At 38.3% G+C, this 17,295-nt stretch overlaps 1 protein-coding gene across 5 annotated transcripts in view; it reads right to left on the reverse strand.

Annotated features, from left to right (window-relative positions):
• Positions 1–7,820: 7,820 nt before the first annotated feature.
• USP25 (ubiquitin specific peptidase 25) overlaps positions 7,821–17,295 on the reverse strand; it is an 87,779-nt gene continuing 78,304 nt past the window's right edge. For all 5 annotated transcript variants that reach the window (XM_064410891.1, XM_064410892.1, XM_064410893.1 and 2 more), the window contains 6 exons: positions 16,760–16,938; positions 15,944–16,022; positions 14,088–14,167; positions 9,758–9,881; positions 8,858–9,053; positions 7,821–8,417 (listed from right to left, as the gene is read on the reverse strand). In XM_064410891.1, coding sequence (XP_064266961.1) covers positions 8,245–8,417; positions 8,858–9,053; positions 9,758–9,881; positions 14,088–14,167; positions 15,944–16,022; positions 16,760–16,938 — 831 coding nt within the window. In that variant the 3' untranslated portion in view covers positions 7,821–8,244. The remainder of the gene's footprint in view (positions 8,418–8,857; positions 9,054–9,757; positions 9,882–14,087; positions 14,168–15,943; positions 16,023–16,759; positions 16,939–17,295) is intronic.

A 17,295-nucleotide genomic window follows, 5' to 3' on the forward strand; every position in this document is an offset into this window, starting at 1 on the left:
CTGGTCCAACTTCCCTGCTCAGGAAGGATCAAACTAGAGCTCATGGCACACAATTGCATCCAGATGATTCTGGAATATCTCCAGTGAGGGAGACCCCACATCCTCTCTGGGTGATATGTTCCAGTGTTTTGATCACTACACAGTGAAGAATTTCTTCCTCATGTTCAGGTGAAACTTCCTGTGCATCAATTCCTGCCCATTGCCCCTTGTCCCATTGCTGGGCACCACTGAGCAGAGCCTGGTCCCTGCTCTGACCCCTCCCTGCAGGCACTGACAGATACAGATGAAGTTCCCTCTCAGTCTCTTCTCGAGGCTGAACAGTCCCAGCTCCCTCAGCCTTTCCTCATGAGAGACAAGATCCATCCCTTCATCATCTCTGCAACCTCCACTGAAGCTGCTCCAGGAGCTCCCTGTCTCTCTTGTCTTGAGGAGCCCAGGACTGGACACAGCAGGGCTGAGCAGAGGGGCAGGATCACTCCCTAAGCTGCTGGCAGTGCTCTCCCTAATGAGCCCCAGAACACCATTTGCCTTCTTGGTCACAGGGCACACACCTTTTTTGTTTATTCCATAGACATTTTTGTGATGTCATGACAGGAGGGGTTTCTTCTTACTAAAAACTTCTTTCCAGAGGAAGCATTACTGGTGAAGGGAAGTAGTCACATCCTGCAGACCTCTTCATCAGGGAGCTGAAATATAAGCAATGACTATAGAAATCTGGAAAACCTGAAGGATACATTTTGCCATGAGTCAGTCAGTCAATCACAAAATGTAGCTGAGTACTCAGTGAGCTGAATTCAGTTGAGTGCAGGTTTAAAACAGGATATGCCCCTTCACTATTTAGAAAGTAAGGCCATCCTTTCTGTATCCAATAGGGCTTGTACCCTGGAAAGGAGGGGCTCAGAAGGGACTTGAAGTAAAAATGAGCTTGCAGGTGTAAGACTAAACAGGAGTGTGGCAAAGATGGCACTCCAGCAAGGAAGCAGACAGCTGAGAGACTCAGCTGGTGACAAGGAGGGGAACAGCCAGTGTACAGACAGTGACTCCAGTGGAAAACATGGGCTTTTTTCCTGTTTTCAGCTGTCCCTATTAAAAAAAAAAAAAAAAAAAAAAAGACATGCCTGTCCCCTTAAGGTTACTGTCCAAAATACACCTGCTTCCCCTCTCCTACAGCAGGGAGCCCCACTCCGTCATTTCTCACTAACAAACCCAGCTTTGCCTACGTTATTGAGAAGCACTGAGTGTCCTCTGGGTAAAGAGCCTGTGGTTAATCAAACACAGGAAGAGGGAATGAAGCCACCTGCAGAAATCCTGACAGAGACCTCTGTCCACTCACACCTCTGAGTGTCTCTGTAGTTGACACCCCCTTGTCATGTCTTTTCTGAACTCTGCAGGGATCAAACTCCACAATACCCTCCCTCTGGAAAGAGGTGTTAGACTACAGTACTTAGAAGCCCTCAACATTTACTCATTGTCCAGCACTTCTCTGTAGACATTCTCTGCACAGCACCCTTTTATAGATGCCTTGTGAACAGCATTTGCAACCAGTCCAAATTATTCAGTTTTAATAGCAGAAATAACTCAAGACAGATAAGTTTAAATCTGGCTATGTTACCTGGCTGTCTCTTCCTCTCTTAGCCAGAGCTTACCAGTATTTGGTATCTATCTTAAACCTCTTGTAGCTCTCTTTGTCACACAACTGGTCTTTTCCTTGAAAAAAACCAAACAAAAAAGACCCCTAACAATCAACAAAATTATAGTTTGCCCTGAGCCCACTACTTAGTTTTAGAAGTGGCTTGGTTGGGGACAGTAGGGAGTTAACCAGGTAATAGCACAGCCATAACTGAGAATAATTTCAGCAAATTTTCACAGCTTCACTGAACTGACAGAAAATTCCCATTGCAATGCATCATACTTTCTTGCTTAACACCAAGAACTGGCATTAGGCATTTACAAAACAAGTCTATCCAAAGAAAAAATATAAAATTACTACCAAATAGGCCAAATAAAAGTTCACCATTAAATACTTTTAAATCATTGTGTTCAGAACAAAGACAGGAGGACAAGCACACTATCTATGCAAGTGCCCTCTTGAAGGGATTGTGACCAGTTTGAACACATACCAGATCCTACCCAGAAAATTCTACTTTCCTAGAAAAGATATGCAGCTTTCCTAATCTTGTGGGAATATGTGTCAAGGGAGAAATTATTTCATTTTACTTTGTTATTAAATAGAAAACAACATTATGGCTCTTCTCTGTCAGCTGTAACCAACATGCAATTAACTCCATTGCCATCCATTTGAAACAAATTCACAGAGCACAAAGCACCATAAAATCTCTTAAGTCCAAGCAGCACAGAGATCTCACTCTCTCCAGTGGAGTAGAACACTGGCAAACAGAATCAGTGCTGTTTCACTTGCTCAATGCAAAGCATTTGAATAACATCCTTAAACTGACCCAAGATAAGGGGGAAGGGGAGTAAATTCCTAAAACACAGCAGTATAAACCTTAGTATGCAAAGAATGTTGAGGATTACATCCTACAGAAGGAAGCTGAAGTAACAAATCATCTGTTCAAGCTTCTTGCGACAACTACAAAACTAAAAATCACCATTAGTTGAGGGTGGAACAAGTGCCAGTAGTGCAAAATACAATGACAGGTCTTGATCTCGCATTGAAAAGTATCAGAGATGACACGTTTTCCTTCAGAAATTCAAAGATAAATTATATGCATTTCAGACCATAATGTACTTGTTCAAACAGACTGAGCAAGGGAGGGAGGAAATAAGAAGTTTTTTGAATATCCACCCCAAACTTGGACTTCGCAGAACAGTATTATCTTCCTGGAAGAATGGGGGGGGGTATTTGATTTTGTGGAAACAGTTTGTTTTTTGTTTTTTTTACTTTCCAGACAAAAGGGCTTCATAAGCAGATTACAAGATTGTCCTACCTTGAGCTATTAAAGGTTACAAGTTTTTCAGTTTCACCGATCAAGGTTCCTTACAAAAGCCAAACACTCCAACCTCTTACCTAAGAACACAGGAGGTTTTCTTCAAATTGCATTATGTACCACTGACTTCTTGGCTTAAAACTTATTTCAACTAATGATTTTTTTCCTAATCCACATAAAAGTTTACTATGTTTACACAGTAATTCCCTCCATGTCATGATCCTGTATTATCAATATTTTATTAAAAAAGCAACCCCTCTCCAAACTCCCACAGGTTTCCCAAGCCCTTAGTCCACATTCAACTGAAAGTTCTACTGTTGCAGATTAAAGGTCACGGACAAAATGTAAATTTTGTTTCTTAACAGTATCTACAGAATTAGTGCCCTTCTCCTTTTGTCTGTATATACACAAAGTACAAATGGGTCCAGGGAACTTCAACACAGATAACAAAGCAGATACAGTCCTGAACACTGATAGGCAACACTGAGACACAGAACACAGAGATGGGTACGGATTGCAGAGTTACTGACTGAAATCAGCATAGCAGGAAAAGCTGCTTTCTGCCAGAAGTTGTTTGAATGCAGTTTTAATAATTCAAGACAAAGTATAAAGATCAGGGTAAACTGAAAACTATTACACAAGAGAAACAGCCTCTATGACCTTCATAAACCAGGATAGCACTGGGATACAATGCACAAACCCCCCACACTCCTTAAGAGCTCAGTTAAGTCATGCTCCAACAAATTATTACATTTTTTTATTTTTTTCTTGATATGCCAAGACATGGTACAGAAAAACTCTGAAGTTTAGTTTGCTTTGGCTAACTATCCATAACTTCCCTCTTTCAGGCTCTCAAATGCTGAGCTGCCAGACAGTATGTGTGTGGATGGTGTTGTATGACCTGCACATGCATTTCCAGGAAAAGCAAGACAGAAACTGAAGCTCACACTAATCAGGTGGAAGCAGAGAAATCCTGGTTCTATATCCTGGTGGTGAAGGTACAGTTCAAGCTGATGGTGAATCAAAGACTTGATCAACTACAAAGACTGAAAAGTCAATATTTACGTGACCTTCACTTGGAAACAACAGGGGAGGGGGGAAATAAAAATAACCATGGAGCCCAAACTTTATTTAGGAGGTACTTCAGTTTAGTTATGAAGAGAGTGATGAAGAATGACTATATCCTAACATTCATGATGAATCCATCCTGTGACCATCATCCTGAAAACAAGCCTTTCCCACTATGCATTTCCCAGCCTGTGAGAAGGGCTTTGGATTGATCCCAACCATCAGAAAGCAAGCCAAGCTGTTCTTTCAAAGTGCTACTTCAAACAGTATTGGAGAAGTATGAGTCTTTTCCTGCTATTTACAGCAAAGATCTGAAATTCATAACTGAGAACATTCCATGGCCAAGGCCAAGATATTAAGGGCATGACAATAACGCTGGAGCACACGTGTCTAGGGCAGTGACAGACATGTCTGCAAAAGTTCAGAGACTTTGCTCCCATATGGATCAGAACTGAACTAGAAATGCTGAACCAAACAGCAATGTTCTGCTGATTCTTGCCTACAAAAAATATACTCTTTAGGACTTCAAAGTGTTTCCAGTTAATAACTTATCCACCAAAACCAGGACCTCAAAAGATCTTCAAGGACACAGTACATAAATGAAAAACTGGATCTCAAGCACAAGAAAAATAATTGTTTCACTTGAATCACTCCCCTTTGGAATTCTACCTACTGCATTTTTAAAATACCTCTTTAGATAAGAGCATTTTCATATCCATATTATTGTCCTCTCCATAAAAGAAAAATGGAAAGATGCAACCACTTTCCTCTCATTGCCAAGACTGATACTCACTTTTCTTGCATTCTTATAGGCCCAAACCTAGATAATGTATTTTTTTAAAACACACATTTATGTTGAAAAATGCTGCACAGATGAGGTGACTCATTGCAGACCTAGAGTGGTGCATTGTTCCATCAAAATTCTTTACCTTGTGCTTATATAAGGCCTCCCACAGACATCTGGAGTCACTGGAGATTGAGAGAAGGAAACGTGACAATATGAAGAATATGGGCAGCAACCATTGTCTCCCTTTATGAACATTTATGTTTGTTGGACAGTATCCAGATGTGTCCTGTGTGCTACTGGTGGTGTCCAGTTCCTTTCGGGAGCTGCAATCTTCATAGGAGTAGCCTGAAAATAACCTGAAAGATACTTAATGTAGATATTATGAAATTGTGGTATGTTATATGCTTCAACACAAAGCATTTGCTTTTGGCTCTGCTCATACTTCAGGTTTTCTCAAGCAAAGCTGTTCCCAGCAGCAAAGCACAGACTGCCCACAAAGCAACACTGACTCACTAGCAAAGGTCAAGTTCTTGGTGTCTGGTGTGATTCCAAATGTCCCACACCTAAGAAGTACAAACTGACTCCATCCACCCATCTTCATTTGTTCAGCTCAATTCTGTTGCTGCTCATGGTCTTGTGCTAGGCTGAGACTGACCTGCTACAGTAGCTTGAACTAGAAACAACAGATTCTTGATACGACAAAAATATCACTTCAAGTAAAGCAACAGGATCAGGCAGCTATAATGTATGGGAGAGATTAAAAAAAGGCAATTAACTGAAAAAGGGTAATTTCAGGCTTCTTCTCACTATGAAGCAACATCGGGAAAAACCCCCACCTTTCACTTGATGGTACATACAGCTGATTTTTGGTTAAATTTCCTTAATCTTTCTGTGTTCTATTAAATGAGAAAAAAACCTGATAAAACCCTTCATATCCCCATGCTGAAGAGACCATACCTCCTTACATAATTCAGTCACAAATTATCAGCTAGCCAGATGGACTGCTTTACTACCTTACAGTTAGTTGTAGAGTTACTTGTACTTGTGCTGGGCATTGTAAATCCAAGCTATCAACAGCCTTACTGCAGTGACAAAAGCAAGGCATTTAAGACAAAGTTAATGCAATCATTAATGATTTCACTGAAGGTTTAAACTCAGATATTAAAAATATGTTAAAATAGCAAAATACATATATATTTATTTCTGCTCTTCGACCTTCTCAATTCAACTCAAAAATTTGCCTTTGCAAAGGAATACACATTTATCTTCACTACTATGAACTTCAATTGTTTTCATACTTTCAGAAACTGAATACAAAAAAAATCCAAAACAAAAAACAAGTTTCATCACTCCTGTCTTCCTTTTAATTTAAAAATCTTAGGTATTCTTCCCACATGAAATAATTTATTTCTCTTTTTTACCTTAGAAAGAGTGCCTTTCCCCATGTGTTTGTTGTGAAAGATTAAACAGATGAGGGTAACTGGCTCCTTTGGGGTAAGAGGGGAGCTTTCCTTAAAAGCTTCCACAAACACTCAAACTCAAAACCTGTTAGCCATAATGAAATAAAGTTGCTCTTTCACATCTAATTTTTTTTACTATTATTCAAAAAAGAAGTCTGATCTGTTGAAAATCTTGTTTAAAAATACAGTGTTAAGTAGGCATATTCTTCAGTTTCAAATCCAAGTGGAACAGGTGCAAAATGTAAAAGCTTTTAAAATATATCCTCTCCCACTTCATAGTAAGCATACCTTTTTCTTTAAGAGGGATATTTCACACATCAACAGTCTCAGACCTAAAATAATGCTCCTTTGCAGTATTTCACTTCTAAAAGATCAATATTCTTTTTTAAAAAAAGAATTTGATAAAATAAATGGGTGGTTTGAAAAAGCATGAAGCACTGCAATACTGGAAAGAGGAGTGGAGAACAGCCCTGAACAGATCTGGAATTGAAGGCCACGTTCTATTCCCTGTACATTGTGTTCCAGTGTCTCTCCAGAGGAAACAAATTCTCAGACTGATCCGTGCTAAGAGTGAACTCTGCTGCCTCTTGCATATGAGATGCCACATTTCTGCCCACTGCATTTCTAGGTGATCTGAACTTCATCACTCCGTGCCTTCCCTTCCCTCTGTGGCTTTTTATTAGCAGATATTCAAACACCACGTGAAAACCTGTAAGGAAAAGTTGTGTCGCTCCAATAAAAACATACAAATAAATATTCACATATTTTACTGATCTAACACAAAACGTTCTCTAAAAAGAGAAGGAAGCAAAATAGTGTCAGGTAACAGGATTACCTAAGGACGCATTAAATCTCTTTTTCCACAAAATAATTAAGTTTCTTCATTAAAACCAGACAGTATTTCAGTTCTACAAAACAAGCCGATAGATATGTTCTTTTACTTCCAATAGAAATTTAATTAGGACAGATAAAAGATTTTTGAGATATTTTGTTGCAACAATAGCAACCCATTTCAAGTAAAGAATTAAAATTAAGATTTTATTTCTGGTCATTTACATGACTGAAATACCAATTAAAAACTGATTAATTCTTAAGCTTCATAAATTCAGTTTTTTAAAACCTTTATTTTCTCTACTTACATTAATTTTAAGAAGTTTTACTTAGAGGGTGTAATATATTTATACTGAAAATATTTTAATTTTTTTACTTCAATTTTTTTCTAAGAATAGAAGGAAGGTGCCATTATTGTTTTGCTTCAGAAGCCAGTCCCTACCATTAGAAAAGACTTGGCATGGCCATTCACACGCACACTAAAGTGCTCAGGTGCAGTATCAAACAGACCAGTGAAGAATATACAAAACACCATTGTGTATAATACTGTGACAGTTTTTCAATATATTCACATACAGTAATCTCGGAGTACCTGAAAGGAAACTGGCCATAAATCCTAAAGAACCTTGTCTATAAAATTGAGCAACCCATCAATATACTGTATCTCTTCTAAAAATACCCGTATTTTACAATAATATACAAGGTATCTGCTTGCAAACACAGAAGTAGCCATAAATAAAACTTTATTCTTTCTTTTCATTTACAAGCTACCAAGTACCATGTATTTACACAGCACTGGACACTTAAAGTAGTTGCAGTCACAAAATGATCCAGACAGCTGTTGATAAAGTAAAGGATCTTAAGATAAAAGCAAAGTAATACTGTAACAGATAAATGGCAAAAAAGCAGTTTTGCCATAATGATCAGACTTGCATGTTGCATCAATTCTGGTTGAAACGACTGAGCGCCATGCGATTCTCAGCTTTAATCGTTTGCAGTCTGGCTAAAGTTTGTACAGTCATTTCTCTTTTGCAGTTATTAAAATAAAAAAGTTAAAAACTATAGCAGCAACAAGCAAACCCTGTGACAGGAAGGCAAGGTTTAAGAACTAAAAAAGTTTATACAATGTGCTTAGGAAGGTCTGCAGGATTTATCTTCCATCGGCTGGAGTTCGACTGAGTGACAACATGATTCGGGCGTATCTTTCACACAGTTCATGTGTGGAGAAGGAGGGTAACTTTGGCGGGTCATTGAAACCTTTAATCTCTGTAGAACAATCTAGCAGTTTTGGCAGGAAATCTGTCAGTTTTTCTTGCAAGTTGGCTGCAAATCAAACCAGAAAAACAAACATAAGCATTTATGTCCATGTGTCAAATTGTCCTTTTGCTGCCCCATATTGACTTTTTTTTTTTAATTAGTGGGTAAGAGTTTCACTTGGAACAATTCAGATCCTTTAGACCTACCAAGCAATAACTAGGACATATCAATTGCTAGTAAGATGTTGATATAAATTCCCCTTTAGATAGTCTAACACCACAAACTTTTTCCCACTCAAAAAGTGTGTTTCCTTTACAGCCTGATACCCCAGTGCAATATATAGAAATTTTTTTTATTTAAATGTGTACAGAATTATTCAAAAGTCACGGCAGCTAAAAAAACATTACCAAGGCACAAAAGGTGCAGGTTTAATTCCAGATATTGAAAACATTACACTTATAAAAAAGGTGCACAAGATCCTTTTACCTTAAAAATAAATTACTTACGTTCCATTTCTTGTCCAAGATAGGAACACCAACGGTTTCTCATATCTTCCACAGCAACAATATCTTTCTCTTCCATTTCATCCACCAGTAGTAATGGCAAACATGGGACAATAAGCTCATTCATTATGATCAGGCCATTATTTACTTCCTGATCGTCTCCTGATTCAAACAGTGCTGCAGCATGTTCGTTTAATTTCTTCAGAAACCACCACAAAAAAGGAAAACCTTTAAGTACACAGCATTTCACAGTCTACCATGCATCATTATCAGTTTGTTTTAAAGCACAGTCTTCCTACAGAATTACCTGGCAGTTTGTATTAACCACAGCTGTATTTTAACATTTACTCCATGATACATATGCTGCACTAATCCACTTGAACTTGTGCTGTTCCTCAAGCCACTTCACTGCATACCTGACAACTCCAATTTTGCAGCTGTTTTGTTAAGACTAAGATTCTATGACCGGGTTTTGTTTTTTCACTATTGTTAAAAGTGACATAACAAGGAAAAAATTCCTTGTTTCAGGCATGGCATCATTGCTGATGCCTTTGCCAATATTTGTCTCCCCGTCAAGCCATGGCAGCAGCATGAGTCTGCTCACCAGCACTGCTGGTGCAGAGTCTGCTCACAACCACTGCTCCCACCTAGCCCAGACATGACCACAGTGAGCCCATTAAAATCATAAAGAAAATGATTGGCTATTCACGAAAAATGTGGGGAATAATGTTTTCTTTTTTTAATTTTCTTTTTTTTTCCTCCTACAGCCTCAGTATTAAATCACTAATGCAGGGAGGTTTGATGTTTGTTGTACATGATGACAACACTTTTTTATTAATTCATTTTATTAGAGCTATGCAGCAAACTCAACATTTTGAGACATATAGTTCCCCCTTCACTTACTAGCAAACACTCCCGTCTGTAGTGAGATATCAGCTCTTCGTCGTGCCCTCTGTAGGGGCCTTTGGACAAGAGTTCTTTGTTATTCTGGTAAGCATAGATAAGGTAGAGCAAGGCTTCCATGTAACTGAAGTGAAGAAACAAAAGCATTAGGTGCAACATCCACATACCACCTGCTTCAAGGTTAACTACTGTGTTCTTCCAAGGACAGGTAACTCCACTTGCTGGATGGCTAGTCCACCCCTTCCCACCAATCTCTTATTTTTTTTTTTTAACCATACAATTTTCGTCTTTTACACACACTAGAACAAATTTTTTATTATTAGGTTACATCATTATATACAATGTCTGAATCCCACTGAAACTCACTGAAATCAACGGGTATCATTTCACTCACTTCAAAAACAACTTTAGATTGGCCTTGAGTATCTATGAAAACTTAATTTTTCCCGACTGTCACATTGGGTTTCAGTTTCCATTCCCATGAATATCTTGATAGTATTCTACACGTCAGCATAAATAAGATTCAAAGCTGTCACCTTATTCCTAAAACAAAAACTGTGAATTTTTAAGCTTTACTAATTGAAAGTTCTCCCAAGTTACTTGAAACTTAATGTGATGGAAGAAGCCATCACAGCATTTTAACAGTAGAAGTGCTGTCAGGCTGTTGATATTTCTGTCTTTAATCTGAATGCAGAACATAAATGCAAGACTAATTGGTAGAGAAGGAGTAAGAGAGCACCCAAGAACCTATCAGTTAGTAATTGACAGAGATCCCTTCACGCACAGATGAACAATCTCCCCTCATGCTGCTGCACATCATCTCCTGCAAACACCCGAAATGGTTAATTCTCCAATTTACAAAAACCCAGTTATGACAGACAAGCACTGAAAACAGTTCTGGTAGCTACCCTAAAAACAGTTTGATATCTCATTTTTACTCAAATAATTAAAAAAAAAATCTAGGAAAAGAAATTTCCTAAGGGAGTGGTTAAAGGAACATGAAATTGTGCACTCACTTATGATGAGAGTATAAGCTCATGTGTCAAGGTGAAACTACCAAAACCAACTACCAAGCTACTGAGAAAGGCTAAAAATTATGTGCACACACAGAGCATATCTGAATACAAGTCAAGAGTTTTGTGAAGTAAATAACTGAAGTCCTAAGGTAATACATCCCAATGAGACAATATAAAAATAAGGGAAAGGGCTACCTGAAGTCTATTTTTCCTAGCCATGAAAACTCTTCATACCACTGGTCACCAGTTAAACTGACCAGACAGCTATAAATTTAATGTAGAAGGAAAGGGGGAGAAAAGATGATTACAAGAACTGAAACTGCTGGTTATAAAGCCAGAGAAGGTGGACTTCCTCTCATTCTTAGTTCAGTTATTTGTGAAACTGCAGGTTGAAGCTACAGTCTCAATAGCTCTTGCTGATGCAAATTAAAACTCCGTGGTGGTTGTGGCCTTATTTCCAGTCACCCTCTTCTTGCTCCTTCCCACACCTATGCATGACCCTTTCCTGAAACAACTGTGGTGCCATTTAACACCAAGGTAAGTTATTTTACATTATCATGACTGTATATCCAAGCTCAGACTCCTTATATATCTTGGGTCTGAGGAATGGGACTACAGTAAAATTAACAAACAGATCCACAGACTCACAGAGCGGCCATTTGGTTCCAACCCCTGCACCATGGGCAGGGGGACACCTTCCACTAGCCTAGGTTGCACAAAGCCCCATCCAACCTGGCCTTGAATGCTCCCAGGAATGGGGCAGCCACAGCTTTGGCAGGCATGCTGGGAGCCCAGAGCTGGATGCAGCCCTGCAGGTGGGGTCTCAGCAGAACGGGGCAGAGGGGCAGAATCCCCTCCCTGCCCTGCTGCCCACGGGGCTTTGGATGAACCCAGGACATGGCTGCCTTTCTGCCTTCTCACAGCTGAACTGCACGTAAGTTCAGGCGTGTTCAGCCTAAACCTAAAATCACTAAAACTGCTCACAAAATTCTGGAGCTCACTAGGTTGAGGCTTTGGAAAAGACACAGAAAGCACAGAATGGCAAAATTTTAGTACTGCTTTGAAAAAGGCGTTTCAGTAAAAACTGAAAAGCTGTACTGGCTTTGCAAGAAACTTAAAAGGCAACTGGTAAAGCATACAGTTTGTTCACTTTTAACTTGCTGCCACAAGAGTGAGCTGCAGGCAAAACTCTTACCAAGGCTCATCAGCTGCCTGGGCTTATCTCAGCCAGAGCAGGTTACTACCTCACACTAAAGTCAGAGATCTACCTAAAAGACTCCTTAATTCTCCACCTGCATTGGAAAGTGGACCTTGTCACCCATCATGAGGGATGACAAGTGTCCCCTGAAAGTAGGCATGAAAAAGATACACCAAACTACTTTAATGTTGATTTCTGTGTTTTGTTCAACACATTACAATTAAAGAAATAAATACTGCTTAAATAAAGGTTGAATTTTGGCTCCATCGAGGCATCAAGTGCTGCTTGGTTATCACTTAGTGTTATTGAAGCTAAGAAAAGTTTGTCAACAGAGAAGTGGGTTTACAGGGGAAAAAAGCCTCAAAACAGTCCTACTAATGAAGATCATGTTTCCATTATGAAAATCTATTCTTTTATGAATATTTTTGAAATTATGTTTTTATGATTTTTTAAAATGTTAAATGAACTGTCAGGGATCACCAGTTTAGTCTTGTTTCCAGCAGAAGGATGGTACCATTGCTCTCTTTTTTACCTTGCTCTAAATGTGCAAGGTGGGAATCTCTGTAAATCTCTGAAACCTTTGGGAAGCTGAAACACAGGTATGTATTTGCACAAGATGCCTTTGGAGCAGGTCACTGGATAGCCAGATCTCATTCATCCACCAACTATACTTTAGTCCTACTATCTTTGTATCAGAAACGTGATGAAGCACTTCTGAAATTGTACCTTTTACTTCTGACCCATATTAGAGTGTATTATCACACTGGTGATAATAGGCTTGTTTTCTAAATTATGAAGGTGCTTTCTAACAAACACCAAGTTATTGTAAATAGTGGAGAATGTTGTTTAGCACATAGCAGAAACCTGGGCTTCTCTCTCTCCTCCATGGCATAAACAGAATATGTTATGGCAAGAAGGAATTTATTGAAAACATTGGTATTTTACAATTGAAGGTGGCACTCTGGAGTCCCAGTGCTAAAGAACTTGAAGATGTTTAACCCTGCCGGTAATATTAGAGAGTGCATGAAAGGGTTCCTATAAACCACACCAATGCCTGTGACATTTTTGCCTCTTTAAGGAATGAAGCAACACCAGACATCAAATAAGCCAGGGGAACTTCTGACTAACCTTAGTACACAAATTTTTAAAGACCAATAGTGTAGTATATTTCAATTTAGATTATTAGTAAATGTACTATTTATTACATGGTGGTAACCCAAAGACAACCCAAGATTCTGGGCTCATTGTTAACCAGTATAAAAAGATGTATCATGTTACAAAGGCAAGGCTGTGTCTTTTGCAATCAATTTTCTTGTATTGTTTGGGGCCTTTTTTTGGGAAGATCTAAGATGAGAAATATGGAGCAATTTACTACTCAATGAAGATACAAAGAATTAAATTTGACTCCCACTACAAATTTCTCTACCTATCATTTTATACACAAAAAATCAGTGACTGACTACTTTATACTGTAATCACCATTCTTGTTGCATTTGTAGATCAGAATAAATATGAGCTGTTCTGAATTAAATACATAAATGTCACCCATTTTATACAGCCACAATTTCTGACTTGCTTCAAAAAGAGAAGGGAATGAATCACCATAGAGTTAAGGACAATCAGCTGCAACTATGACAGCTATGCATGACAGTTTTTCTCAAATATGTTCTGTTTTCCTGACCTTTAAAGCCCACCATAGGTGGAGTTTTGGCTCAGACTAATGCAGAACTGCTTCAGTGAGAAGCCACAGCCAAAAAGCAGGAAAGACACAGACTTGACTAATTGTGTCTTGCTGATGAAAGCACATAAATGTATGTGCACAGGTGGTGCCAGAAAAGGAGGATTTTCATGGCTAAGTGACACCCAGAGCACTTAAGAATGGAAGAGAAGGAAGACTATGTGGAAGGTGCTCTGAAAAGAACCCATGACTTGATAAGAGATGGAAATTAAGAATAGGAAGATTCAAGACTGAAGACAACAGTGGACTGAATAAATGCTTATCTGAAATGAAGAATACATTAAACACTTCTTAATTTAGAAAACAGCTTTACTTATCAATTATTACATTTTGCCTTCACATTGTTTCACTATATTTGAGTTCTATATTACCACTTACCTCTTTTTTTGGAAAAACTCCAATCCTACCATGAGAAACATGGTTGTTTCCCTGAAATGTCTATAGTCTTGATGCCATCTCTGCATGTAAGAAAGGGTAAATAGAACTTCATCCACAAAAAATGAAATATAATTTTTTTAAACACAAACCCCCCTCCAGTTAAATTTAGTGTCCAACAGTCACCAGATAAGTACTAAGGACGCCAGCAGGCTTCCATATGAGGAAAGTCCACCAGAATTCTCTCTCAATAAAAAGAAAATTCTTGAATGTCTTAAACATTTCTAGATGAGATTATTCTTACAGAACCTGTTACCATTTGAAAGGAACACAAAGCATCTTTGGAGAACCACAGTTAAAATTATACAAGATCTTTTTTTTTCTTCCCTACATTACTCAGGAAGTGTTGGAAAGCTTTTTCATATGCCAGATATTAAGCTTAATTTTCAATACAAGAATGACATAGAAAAAGCCTTAACACTTTAAATGGGAAGTGCTAAAAAAACCCAAATGCAACTCTGATGAGATGCTGGTGCTGAAGCAGAACATTTATCTTACTGCATCACCATTTATACCAAGTGATTCCTGGTTCACTTTACAGGTAAATGCTCCAGGTGAGAAAGGCACTTTCTCTATAGAGGGTTAAGTGCTGACTTTCAATTGTGCATTAAAGATAAAACAGGGGACAGCACACCATAAGACACAGATACTAGCAGATTCAACAGAAATAACTTGAGAAAGCATCCATAAAATGACAACTCACTATACCAGACTGACACAATCTATGGAGAAACCCACAACTACCTATTGCAGGAGCTAAAAAAGGGGCACTTTTCTGCAGAGGAACAGGAGATAGCTCTAAGAGTAGGAAGTGGGGCTAAGTCTAGAATTGTTTGTTCTTTCTGTGCAGCATCTTTCATGAAGTGGTAAAACACTGAGCCCTGCACAGCCAAGAAAATGCAACTAAAATGCCACTCTGAGGCATTTTATCAGTGACTAGGGAGGCACACTGTAATGCAGTAGCATCTACTGTAGGTCCTACACCTGGTAATGAGAAGTAGAAATTAAAATATTTTTCATTGGATTTGTCAGAGAGATTACTCCCATTACCCTCCTGATCAAGTTGTTTGGATCTATCAATACAACAAGGAGGTATAGGTGGTGCACTGGAATCTGCCCAGGACATAAATACCCACTGTTAAGAGGTCTTAATGAACAGTATTACTCAGACTTGAAACTGATGCTGGAAAATCAGCTAAAGGCTTAGCTTTAAATGTGAGATGAATTATTTTAGCAGCTATTAGTCACGATTATTTAATGTCCAATATTCACTCTCACTTTCCCTCCAAGTTTTTCTAAACAACACAGGAGGAAAAATTAAATGCATAAGCTGGTTATGCATGGTCTCAGCAAAGAAAATGATCTGCTGCTCATAAGAAAATGGGAATAGCTGCAGAGATAGCTGGAGGAGAAGCACAAATGGGACTGTGCCTGCTATGCAGCTCTCAAGATGAGCAAGGCTGGGCACAGACCACTCTCCTCCTTCCTTTCCAGCTGCCTAGAAAAAGCCATGTGGCTCATGTGGTGATAAATTACAAAATATTGTTAGTGACGTCAAGACTCGTGAACAAAGTAAGGATTCCAACCTGACAATTATTCATGGCTCAAACACTGGAATTACAGATGTAAAAAAAAACAACTTTAGCTCAAGAGCAGCCTTTAGACAAATAATGGCTTTAAATAAATAGCCAATTTTAACTTCTCATTCTGAGACAAGAAGAAATTTGTGAAGACAAAATTCAGCTTTATTGATAACTATTTCACATTACAAGTTAATTTAAAGCATAAGAAATACTGACCTCATATTCCTCCATGTTTACTTCATCTGGCTTTATCATTTCAAGTTTGGCTTGAGCAACCTTCATTATGTTACGGCACCTTACCAAAAAAAAAAAAAAAAAAAATTACTGGAAATTCACAGAGGGTATTATCCTTATAAAGACAGGAGCTTGAAACAGTATGAGCTACAGCCTTATGCAAACCAATATGAAAATGCCTCAGAAAATGTACATTTTATTATGCATGGTATAATCAGCAGGAGAGAGCACACTTTTGAAGTATGTGTGATGGAGGCCTGTGCTATTTAAAGGATTATTTCTTTTATTTCACTGAATTGCTACATTGCTTAGTCTTTAATTTTAAATTTCAGATAGTTTGAAACTCCCTGAAAATTACTTTGCAGAAGTTTAGAAGATTATTCCCTACACAGAAATCAGGCTGTTTCTAACTTTTAATTTACCTATTTATATAAGTAAGTAGATGAAATTTTGAGTGGAAGGGAGACATTGTCCTGCTCTCAAGTCAGTCAGTCACCCAGTTGGAAAGGCTTTGGTCTCTACTACTTGCTTTCAGGGCAGTGAGAAAACACAGTGAAAGAAGGTACAGAAAAGTAGGTGCAAAATTATGACCAACACTGAGCATTTCTACTTATTTTCAATGAGTAGAAACTCAACTTCTTAATTAGACTTTTAACAGGGATTTTTACAAAGATGATTTGTTTTACAAAGTAAGCGTGCAAGCTATTAACTAGGAGATAAAGCCAAACATGAAGGGGTGTTTCCACACCTCAGAGAACATTCATGAACACAGGAAATGAGATGTGCAGATCTTATTACCTTTCATCAAAGCTGAGATTGTGATCTCCAAACTGCTCCAGTAATGTCCTCTCAATTATCTTCTTTGGTGCCTGGTTTTGGATGAAGTAAACAATTGCATGACGCAAACGATAATCACATTCAGGTGGCGGATCTTCCTGGGCTAATTTTAGCAGACGCGTGTATTCCAATTTAATTGCCTACATAATTTTAAAAAAACAGACATTATTCCTTCTGGCTTTCAACTCAAACACTACAGACACAAGATACTTTATTTGCCACAGCATTTTGCCTATGAATTTTTTTAATAGTTCCACAGACCACCCTTCTAAGAAGTCTAAACAATGTTTTTGAAAAGAAAACAAACAAAACCACAAATAAATCATCAAGTTGGTACTTTCTCTCACCAGTTAAGCCTGACAAAATCCCAAGTAAACCTTCCCTTCAAGAGTAGTTCCAATCCTGTGCTATGTCTCCCTGAGAGATTTATTCAATCCTTAGATAGGTTACTTTAAGCCCAGGACAAGTGCAAGATTTCAGACACTTGACCTTAAGAA

This window comes from Passer domesticus, chromosome 2 (genome assembly GCF_036417665.1).
Source record: "Passer domesticus isolate bPasDom1 chromosome 2, bPasDom1.hap1, whole genome shotgun sequence".
NCBI classification, from domain to species: Eukaryota; Metazoa; Chordata; class Aves; order Passeriformes; family Passeridae; genus Passer; species Passer domesticus.